Source organism: Panthera pardus, unplaced genomic scaffold, assembly GCF_024362965.1.
Source record: "Panthera pardus isolate Hobbes unplaced genomic scaffold, ASM2436296v1 HiC_scaffold_12, whole genome shotgun sequence".
Taxonomy (NCBI): Eukaryota; Metazoa; Chordata; class Mammalia; order Carnivora; family Felidae; genus Panthera; species Panthera pardus.
Genome location: NW_026526677.1, coordinates 86174279 through 86185780, shown reverse-complemented (window position 1 = coordinate 86185780; position 11502 = coordinate 86174279). Strand labels below are relative to the sequence as shown.

Sequence of the window (11502 nt, the reverse complement as noted above, 5' to 3'; positions counted from 1 at the left end):
CTCGTACTCACAGTTGTTGTTTCCTCTTGTCCCCACCAGAAAGTATCGTGGAGCTTTGAGATCCAATGGAAGACAATATGCTCAATAATCCCATGTGGGAACAAAACTTTATATTCTAACCAGAATTGACATTATAGGTGGTTCGTCTCCCTCTCTGGGAAATTTTGTTAACTTTCTCACCAATTGGGTCATGTGGCCCTTTGGACATTTATAGTTGAATGCCTTTCATGATATTCATTTATCCAACTGATATCATTCACTCTATCAATAAAATCTTGAACACTGAATGTGCCCTGGCCCTGGTACCCCATTTATTTTTGTAGTAATAGATCTGTTCACCACATCCACTGCCTATAGTAGCTCTCTACCTCTCAGCTTTTCATCCTTGGGGGATAAAAGTAGCTTCCTAATCACTTCCCAATATTTGCTTCTGCTATACTCATTTTCTCATATCTGTATTGTAATTCTTGCAATATTATACTGTAATTTTCTCTTCATATAGCTGTTTCCATATCTTAGATGTGAGCTCCTTAAAGGGAGTTCCTCACTAAATGCAATGGATGAACAAATGAATAAATGAAAAAAAATTAAGAAAAAAAAAAGATTTCCTACTGATCAAATGAACATGTTCCATGAAAGTAGCATCATTTTTAGTTTGAAACTTTTGTTTTCTAAAGCTGATAAGATTTGGTACCAATTAATGCCACCCCCCACCATTTTCATCAAAATTATTTAACAGAAAAACAAAAAAGAAGGCAGAATTGCCAGTTGAGATCTCTCCTGTCTTCAGCCATTTGTTATGTTCATTGCAAGACTGCATTCTCAGTGTTAGAAAATTCAACATCGATGTCTACTCATCTGGGTGTTTCCACTCAGCTCCCAATTCTCCATTTCTCCATCTTTTTTCCTACTGTAAAATATCCTGATAGGAACAAAGTATGCCCTTAATATATTTACTAAAGCCCTTCTCTGTAGATATGTTTTTAATAGGGTGTATTTTGGGTGAAGATAACAAAAATGTATCCAATAATTTAGCTGCCGAGCTTAAGAATAACCAGATAGAGGCTCCCTTGCAGAATGAATAGATAGCAGCAAAGATTTTCATTACCTTGAAGTGGCTTGATAAATAGGTATGTCTACCAAAGGCTAGTTGGAGAAATCTTGGTGGATGGATTGACAGGTAAGGGAAATATACATGGTTTAAATAAATAAATGAGAATAGTAATATTAGGGAGTTTCGTGAGTATATAGATAGAATAGGAGTTAGATAAATGGGGAGATAATATATGAATAAAGAGATGAATGGTTTGCTAATGGAAGAATAAATTGGTACACAGAAGACTGATGGAACTGAGTGGCCAGATGGAATGAAAGACCAATGAATGTCTATGCCTCAGCAGGAGAGCCAATAGATGGGTAAATGCTGTGGTATGAACAGAAGCAGGAGATGGTCAGGTGTGGATGGGAAGAGGATGATTAAAAGGAGGAAGAAAGAGGAGAAAGGAAAGGGTAGCACTAAAGGTATTATGATGGTAAGGGGGACTGGAATTTGTTACCTTGACAAGTCATAATTTTACAATGAGTCCGAGGAAATTGGAAACTCTCAGTCATTGGTACCACCATATTCTTGGTATTTTAATTTACAAAGAACATGACCTAGTTTATCAAGCTATCTGTTCTCCATCTTCTGTTGGGATGACTAATTTTTTAAGATTTATTTTAGAGAGAAAGAGAGAGAGAGAGAGAGAGAGAGAGAGAGAGAGAGAGAAAGAGAAAGAGAGAGAGAGAGGATGTGCTTGAGTGGGGAGGGGCAGATAGAGAGGGAAAACAGAATCTGAAGCAGGCTTCAGGCTCTTAGCTGTCAGCAGGGAGCCCAATGTGGAGCTCAAACTTAAGAACTGTGAGATCATGACCTGAGCTGAAGTCGGATGTTTAATCTGAGCCACCCACGCATCCTGGGTGAGACTAAGTTTTAACAGGTTAGGAATGACCCATTGTTTACCTATGAACCCAATAAGAAATAAGCCTCATAAATCTAGCTCAGGGTCATAGCCAGAGGAGCTAGCTATTATGTAAAGCCAACTGGAGAATTTTAACACACTTTCTGTTGTATTCAAAACCATAGTTAGCCATTGGCCCTAGGCTTCATGTGGGGGTAGTCTTGTGAAATCCAATAGCTGAATGAGAAATAAAAACTGTCCTAAAATTTTTGAAATAGAACATACCAACAAGAATAAATTCAAAAATGGTGCAAATGAGGAGTCAAAGAAAAGGAGGGTCAAGTGTCCAGTCCAAGATCACATAGTTAGTTAATGGCAGAATTAGGAAGGGTTAGCTGATGTATAAATGATTGATGAGAAGCTGAATTGTAAGAAAGAGGTTAATAGCCATCCTTTCAGAAAAGCAGATGGACAAGCGATGAAGATAGAGGTGTTGGAGTTTTGTTGAACGAGAACAATGTTTTAGAAAAGACAATCAGAAAAAGGGAGCTTCTTCTTCCGATCCCTTTCTTATGCTATTTCCCATATGTATACTATAGTAAAAACCTAAGATGGAGAAACAATCAATCCAATTACATACACTCTTAAGAATAAATGCACATCATAGCCACCATATTTTCTACATATGTACTCTTGTCAAAGCGGTTATGATTCAGTGGAATCAAGTCACAGGAACTGTTAAGGAGTGTCATTTTTTTTCTTGCAACTTCTCTATTGATTTCATTTTAGATTAGGTCAAGACATAATTTAGACTTTGAGGCTGCAGCTACATTTTCTATTATTTGTAAATGGCATAGATATTCAAATATATAGGTATAATATGCAACGTGCCTAGACTTCCTTCTACTCTGTGTGTGTGTGTGTGTGAGAGAGAGAGAGAGAGAGAGAGAGAGAGAGAGAGAGAGAGAGAGAGAAATAGGCTACTCAGTTTTCTGATTGCATCTACTCCCCAAAGCTTAAAGCACACATATGGGAGAAGCATATGGGAAAAGCATAGCCTGTTTTTCTCCATTCCTGGATACTTAACAAGATGTCCTAATAAACAACCCCCCAAATGTTACAAATTTCTTTGAACTTTATTGATACACTGCACAATCACAACCATCTCGTATTCATCCTGAATTAGAAAAGGTTACAACTACAATGTAACATGCACAAAATTCAGGTAGTATATTCACCCTTAATACAATTATTGACAGAAATCAAGTCTTCATTGATTTTTGAAGGAAAAAATAAGAAAGAAAATAAAAGAAAAAGAACTCTAGAAGTTATACTCTTGTATCATGTGATAATTTTTAAAGCATTTAAACATAGATTTGTTTTAAGGATAATTGTGAGAATGGGCACACCCATTGTCTGACACAGCTATAACGGCACCATTGATAAGTCATATATATATATTTTTTTAATCTAAAGGACTCTGAACTTGACAGATACATTTTTTTGTACACCCACACATTCCTCACAACTGCACTTTACAGGTCACAAAAATTTTTGAATGATTAAAAATGCTCCCTTTAACTAACACAAGGGCAGCTATTATTACTTATCTTTGCTATTATTGATATCCTTATAAATCTGCCAATAATGTAGAATGCGGCCCTAGAAGGATAGTAGAGGGTTCACAATCTTTCTTTCTCCACTCAGTGACATGGAACAATTGTATGCCTTTAAAAGGGCACCATTGAAAGAAACAAAAAGGAATCTCTTTAAAATATTGGAAATGAGGCTTAGCTGCTTACTTTTAGGATGAAGACAATGGCGCCTAATTAAGTCCACTCCACATCCCCTTGGACTCTGAGGCTCCTGCACCTGAAGGCTCAATTGCACTGGTTCAGCTCTGTCATTCTGCCCTATCTTTTAATTGCAAATCTATTTCTTCTTCCTTTCATTTACTTCTCTTCTCTTAAGAAATGAGGGAAATGAGAGTGGCATTTTTATTTGTTTGCTTTTAGTGATCATTAGGAGTCCTCATCATATGGTATCTTTTGAAAATGTTGCTTTCCTAGTTACACACCTGTGAAGTTTTACTGAAACTACTCAAACTTATTTGTCTTAAAATCAAAAGGGAAGCTCTGGATGGTAGAAGAGGCAATTGGGTGTAAGTTTCTAGGAATATAACTTGTGTGAAACAAAACCAAAACATCCTCGCTCTTGGAGAAAAGGACAAAAAAGTAAATTTGCCAACAAGAAGAATTTTATGCTCCTTTCCCTAATTTCAAATATATTAAACTTTACATTAAATAAGTTTTTGTTTGTTTGTTTGTTTGCGGTTGGGGAGGTGGGTAGGTGGGAAGGGAAAGTGGGCTGGTTCTGGGTGAGGACTCAGGGTCAAATTGGAAAAAACCTCCTCCCATAATCCATCTTATCTTGAGCCACTCCTACCCTCTTTCTCCCCATGGCTCTGATGACATCCATATACAACTACAGAGGAGAAAACATTCCTTTTGGCATTGGAAGTACCAACCAAAACTAGAGCATTCCATTTCTGGACGCGATGGCAATGATAAGCTTTCTTTGATGTTGACAGCCCACTTGGAGGTTCTCTGCTCTTTTCACATAAGAGTTCTTCCAAAATAAGGAGAACTTGTTAACATCTCCATGTTGAGATCAAGTTTACTGGATCCATGCAGAAACAGGCCCTTAAATTTAGCCTTGGTTGTGGAGTTTCTGGAGTCCACTTCCACCCAGTGGAGCACACTTCGCACCCAGGTTTTGAGAAAAACTGCCCAACCTGTGGAATGTATCATCTAGTATGAGACATAGGTTTCAGGGGACAAAGACCAAGGCCTATTTTTCATAGAAAGCCTTAACTTTCCTTCCATTTCAGCTAGCACAATTGCAGTAGAACAGCCGTGCACAATGCTCCCTGCATAACATATGTGCATGTTTTGACCACTGCTCACCTAAATGTCCCCTCTCCCCCAGTTAAAACAAGAATGAAAAAAAAAAAAAAAAAAAAAAAAACTAAACACACTTGCTTAGACTTGCAGATGACTGTATCAGGCACTTGACAATAAACTACTGAAAAACAAGCTTGACCAGAGCCTTAACACTAGCTCATTCATTGGCATTACTTTGGTGGCAATACATATTAACTGTGTTTTAAGAAGGGGGAAGGTTTCAGAGTAAGTACATTGCTGAATTTGTCACACCCAATCTCATGATAAGTCTTATTTGGTTTCCTTCCCATATGAAAAACCCATGGAGAGTTATAAGTTGCCCAGAGTTTTGTTTACCTTCCTTCTTTACCCCTACCCCCATTCTTGGCACTGGCACCTTAAAAAAAATCTATACAACAGGCATTATCCATCTACCCTCCATATTGGAAGCTGAAAAAGCATGTGTGAGTGTGGATATTGTCCTTAGTAGCATTTAATATTCTATACGCTTCAAATGTTGGGTAACAGCTCCTGTTTGTTGGAGCCATCCCCACAAAAGTAACCCAAACAACACAGAAGCTGGAGTATGTTTATAGTGAAGAAGAGCCATTTTCTTTCCTAGTGCCCAGTTTTCTTGGTTTATTTACTTGGTTTATTTACTTATTTACTTGATTTTCTTTATCCCAGACAGATGAGTATTGACTGTAGGATTTTTTTTTCCCTCTAAAACATGGTTGGAATAGGCAAACACCAGAGGTGCTTCCTGGTATCCAGTGGAAGAGGGCAGCATAGAGTTCCATAGTGACTCTGAGACCCAGCCTCATCATGTTCAAAAGGTTCTGGTGATCTTCCTGGCCAGAGGAGGATGGGTCCCTTCCTCTAGAACAACCCTTGACATGAAGAACATGTATAGCTTGTCCATTTCAAGCACTGTGTTCTCCAAGGCAGCAAGCACTGTGTTACTCCCCAGAGCCTCCACATTTACTTTACTCCAAAGTAACATTTATTATCAGTAGAACACTCAAATGATGAATTTAATCCCCATACAATGTCTGACACCAACCTGACTCCGGGTGCAGAATGTGATGACAGATCTGAAACACTGATGTCCGACCTTTAATTCTGACTTTGCATCTGCTCATGATTGTCCCTGGAACTTGGAATCAATACACTGCTTTTGGCACATCATTTATATTCCCAGAATCTGGCTCCTGGCAGCTCACTAGGAAATGCAGATGTCTGTTTATAGCTGTCAAATGTAATATTAATTTTACTCACACCATCTCCAACTCTTACAAAAGTGCCTAGCATTTTGTATGCCAAGACTACCTACCTTTGTATACATGTAGGTATCTATGTATGTCATACATATCTAAGTATATATTACCCCACTGTGTATGTCATGTTCATGTGCCACTATGGACAAAACAAAGAGGTCATTTATATTGGAGGCAGAAGATCAATTAAGCATTAAGGGAATGGAGCTCTATAAGGCTCATATTTATTATTTTTTAGATTGTGGACCTGAAAGCTTCCCACTGAGGCAGAGCAGGTCTGTGAGATAGTCACTGTTGATGCTTCTTTCCTTTCTCATCATCTCAGTAGGTCAGTCCTTGCAGCACGGGTAAAGAGAGGCATAAGCTTGCGTGGTTTTCAATGCCATTCTTTTGGATTATAGGCACCCTTGTTGGCTGAATCTTTCTTGTCTCAGGAAATGATGCGTAAAAGTCAGGTCATCTCTTGTTTGTCTGCTGGATCTGCTTTGAAAATGGAAAACTGAGGACATTCTTCCACAAAGCCACTGGAGAAGCAGCCTGTATCAGAGGAAATTGTGTGTCACTTACACTTTCCCCTCCTGTTTGCAGTGTTGTGTTAATCAAGTGCTTGGAAATTAAGTCAGTTGCTCAAGTGCCCTCAGCTCAGAAGAGCTTCCTGAAACAAATACCAGAGTTGTCAACACACCCGCCATGTAATTGGTTTTCATCAGCTTTTTACTGGATAGTTTTCAAACAGATTAAACCAAAACTGGAAGAGGGAGGAGACAATAGCTGAATTCATTGCACTCAGACAGGTAGACTTCTCTCTTCACTGCAGAGACAGATATGTGTTTCCTCTTTTCTGTTCTTGCTATTAAGAAAAGCCAGCCATGGAGTAAATCCCATAGGTTTCTGACACACACTTTCTTGGAAGGCCGAGGGAAACATGAAGTTTGGCATCTTGATCCTTCAAATATGAAAGGAAAACAACAACAACAACAAAACAAAACATGGCACTGATCAAGGCCTTTCCAGGGCTGATCTGCTTCCCAAGAAGATACTTTTGGAAACACAGTACTCCAGGAATGGTGAGTGACTGATCCTTAGATTGCTACTTTGGTCCATCTGTTAATGGCATCTACTTTGGAAGGTAGATGGGATATCACCTTCCAAAGAGTCCACGACATATTGCTTTTCTATGCTGTTAGCCTGTGAGACCATTGGCTTTCATATGAAAGTTGATAGGTAATTTTGAAGATGCCAGTGTCTGCTGAAGGTAGAGGAGAAATGAATATAGTGAAATAGACACAATATGATTAGAAATTAATATGGTGATGAATTGATAGTGAGTAGTAGGGAAGAAATATAGAGAAGTGTTAGATAATTACATTGATAGATTGATAAATAGAGTAAATAGATTGCTACAGAGAAAGATGGGTGGGTAGATAATTGGAGGGAGAGATAAGTCACACAGTCAAGTAGATGGATAACCATATGATTCTTGTGATAGCTTGATAAGCCCTAAATAATCAGTCATCCATAGATCATTTTGTTTTATGAGTTAGACAGCATTTTTAAAAAAGAAGTACTGTCGTCAAAATGCTTCCCCTCTTTTTTGGTCAAGTGACTTCTAAACTTTTACTTTTAGGTTGTGTGAATAACCCCAAACCTCTAACCCACATAGTAATAGAGCAAGTGAATAGGACAGAGTGGCTAGAGAAGGTGACAAGAATATCCATATATGTGTATATATCCACATATATATGTGTATATATCCATATATACACATATATGGATATGGGTGTATTCAGACCTTCCCAGAAAGAAAGGATGTGAACCCCAATGTAATTAGATAATAGTAAACATGGAGGGAGGGATATGTACATTATAATAAAGAAAATGGCCCAAAGCTTAAAAGACACAGATAATAGGACACTTGGATATAACTCTTGCTGTGCACTACATTGTAAGTCAAGTTGTGTCTTCAGGGTGTTTATCATGAGGCACGTTTTTGCCCAAATGGAGCTTATGGTTTGGTGTGTTGGGGGAGGAGAGGTTCGTAGTGATGATGATGGGGAGAGGAGCAGAGGAAAGGAAAGGGCCCAGGTAGCAGGGATAGATTCCATTTTTGGACACACCAATGAATGATTACCCTACACATGGTAGAATCCTGCCCACCCATCCCCCAACCCCACTCATTCAAACTGGAGAAAAACTCAAATAAACCAACCCTCCCCCCAAAAAAACAAGAAGAACAAAAACAAACAAAAAGAAGCCCAAACTTGTTTGCCCTCCGCAGTGTAGATTAAAGTCTGTTATATGGAGAAGCAGGCGTTGCTCAGAGGACCTATGATTTCTTATCAAAACTTGATGAGGAAGTGGGCAAAGAGAGTCCCTGATAGCCAGAGACAAGCCAGTGCTCTAGAGGCCGAGTTTACACCATCAATGACTGCTCCAGGCCCTGTGTAGGGGAAAGAGAGACAGACCCATTAGCATGCACTTGAAGGATACCATACTTATTCCCTGACAAGCAGATATACAAACATGCTTCTCTGTGAGCATTCCCCCATCTCCCACCTCCCACCATTGATCCCTTGAAATCTGGAAAAATGGAAAGCACCCACTGGGAATATTTAGAAACTCAAAGGGGCAAATCGCTCACATACCCACCACTACAGCCTGCTCTCAAAGACTGGGGTTTAAAAAATAAAAGGGATAGAAGGAGGCAATGGCAGTCATTAGGCCTATTGGCTGAAAATTTAGAGTAGCAGACAGAGCTAAGTGGCATGGCAGGATTTGACTGCTGCTCCATAAGCAGCACCTCTAACTGTGGAAAAGGTGTCCAGAACAGACAGGGATGGGAGAAGCAAAACAGGGGAGGGAGACGGTCCACAGTGGAGAGAAGCAGGTAGAGGAAAGGAGGATACAGGAATGGGAACATTTTGTGAGCAACAGGAGTCTATGTGTTGGTGTGGCCAACTTTTTATCCTGTATGACTTAGGTATTGTGGAAGCTCCTCCTGAGGTAGCTGAGGAAGAATGGATTGTTACACTCTAGAGTTTTAGAGACTATGATTGGGTTTATCCCAGCAGTAGCAGTGCCTCTCCAAAGGCCACAAAGACTCTGTATTCTGTCCACATTGCCACCTAATGGTGTGGCCTGATGGAGTTCTCCCTTTGCCCTTTCTTCTGGCCTCTTTGGCTCTTTTAAATGCCCCTAGTGAGTCATCCATGCTCCACTGTAAAACAAGACCATTGAGTCACAAGTGTTGGTCCTTTCACTTAATCTGCTACCTTTGAGAAAACAAACCACATGAAATGGGATTGTCCTAGTCTGTTTCAAGGACCCAGGGCACATGGATCAGCATCTAATTCACCTTTTTATTCCTCCATCACCTTTATTTGCAAAGCATAAGAAACTGCAGTCATAAGCAAGACACCAGTAGCTTGCAGGCAGAGAGGATTCCAGGGAACTTGGAATCGAGTATAAGACAGGGGTAAGAAGCCATCAAGAGGTATTCCTGTAGAGCCAGTGGCAAAGAAAGGGAGCTGCAGACAAGACAAGCATGGCTTTTTTTTTTTTACCTTCTCAAGACAGGACTTCCCTGATCCTTTTAGAAGCAAATTGGCTTATTGGAAATAGACATGATTACTTTAAGAAGCACAGTTGGTACAGAGTCTCAAGACAGCATGATGCTGTGGATCCCTGCCTTGCCTAGGATGGGACTGATGCTAACCTTTTGCTTTGGGAAGTACAGGCCCCTCACTTTAGCAATGAGCATGTAACTGTTCCCAGTCCACGGATTTTCACATGGATATATTTCCTTCCTCTGATTTACAATGTACACAGTTCTCCTATTGACTAAAAATTCACATTTACTTGCTAGCTTGAGAGTCTGGTTCATATTGCTGCACACTTTTTTTATAGAGCATTCACAAAAAAGGGCAGGATCCAGTCACAAGCCCAGTGCTATCATCTCCAGGAAGGCTCCATACATATTTATGAAAAGTAGCCTGACTCTGGAGGCTCCATCAGTCAAGACATATATCCTAAGGAGCCATACTGGCCTACAGAATGTATGGAGTTGAAAAATGCCCAAGATGGAGCCCAAAGCAATTATCTATATTGTGTTCTTCAAAAAATGAAAGACTTACATTTTTTAAATGAGTTTATAAGAAAATGAGCAATATAGATTTGTAAGATATACATGTCTCCTTAAGAGTATCTATCAAATATATTTTATAATAATATTTATAATGTTATTTATATATTTATATGTTATTTATATATTTAACATAATATTTATTATAATAATGTTATATATGGAGAGGACATGCATTAAACTATGTGTCTGTGTGTATCTTTGTCTAATTCATGATGCTGATATTAACTTAAGAAACAATTGAAAGATTAATAAGCTCCACCCTAAAGAGACAGAGATCTTTAGTGTAGGAATCACTTTATTCCAAGTTCTACCAGTGGACTTAAGCATTTCTGTAGATGCCATGCTACCAGCACAAGGTGGGGTATAGCTAAAACAAAGCAGGAAAGAAAAACAGTATATGAGGAAGGCAAAGCATGAAGGGTGAGGTACAGAGAGAGAAGGAGGCAGAATCATAAAGAGAAATGAATGTTTCTGGTGGTGTGTGGCAGTTGCAATAAGATGTTCATTACTGATCAGGCAGAGGGTTTATAGCCACAGTTAAATTTCAGTTGAGTGTTCCGTAGAGTGGAAGCCAAACTGTGAGTGTGACTTAGCAGACATAGAGACTGCTCAGCTTGCTTAGGATGATGATGGTAACATGCATTTGCATTGTGTTCTCTAAGTTGCAAGCAGGATTCTAAATGCTACACACATATTAACTCATTTAATCTTCACAAAAGGCTATGAGTTATGGACTACTGGCATGTCCATTTTATAAATGGAGAAACTAAAGAACAGAACAGTTAAGTACCTCACTATGGTCACACAACTTATACATATAAAGCTGGATTAGAATTGAGTCACTCTTTCTGTAGAGCCTGTACCCTTGATTGTTTCCACTCGACTTCCTTTCTGTGGAAAATGACCCTTTGTGCATGTTTTCTGAGGACCACAGCCATATGAATTGGTAAGTACAACTGGTGAGGAATCTGAGGACCTAATTTCTCTGTATGACTCTGCTGCTCCCTAGCTGACCGGCATCCCCTCTCTGGCCTTGGTTCCATCACCACTGTGGCTTTTTGCACCTCAGCATGTCATCTCCTAAAACAGCAAGAGGGCACCAAACATTCCTGGACCCCAGGGCTTCCTTTTCTGTGGCCACATTTTCTATGCAGCTCCAAGGAGCTTTACTCTTCAGCAGGTGTGATAAGCCTTGCTTT

General features: G+C 39.4%; 1 protein-coding gene across 12 annotated transcripts in view; it reads right to left on the bottom strand.

Moving 5' to 3' along the window:
* Positions 1-3055: 3055 nt before the first annotated feature.
* OPCML (opioid binding protein/cell adhesion molecule like) overlaps positions 3056-11502 on the bottom strand; it is a 1065414-nt gene continuing 1056967 nt past the window's right edge. For all 12 annotated transcript variants that reach the window (XM_053900247.1, XM_053900249.1, XM_019421450.2 and 9 more), the window contains one exon: positions 3056-8599. In XM_053900247.1, coding sequence (XP_053756222.1) covers positions 8499-8599 — 101 coding nt within the window. In that variant the 3' untranslated portion in view covers positions 3056-8498. The remainder of the gene's footprint in view (positions 8600-11502) is intronic.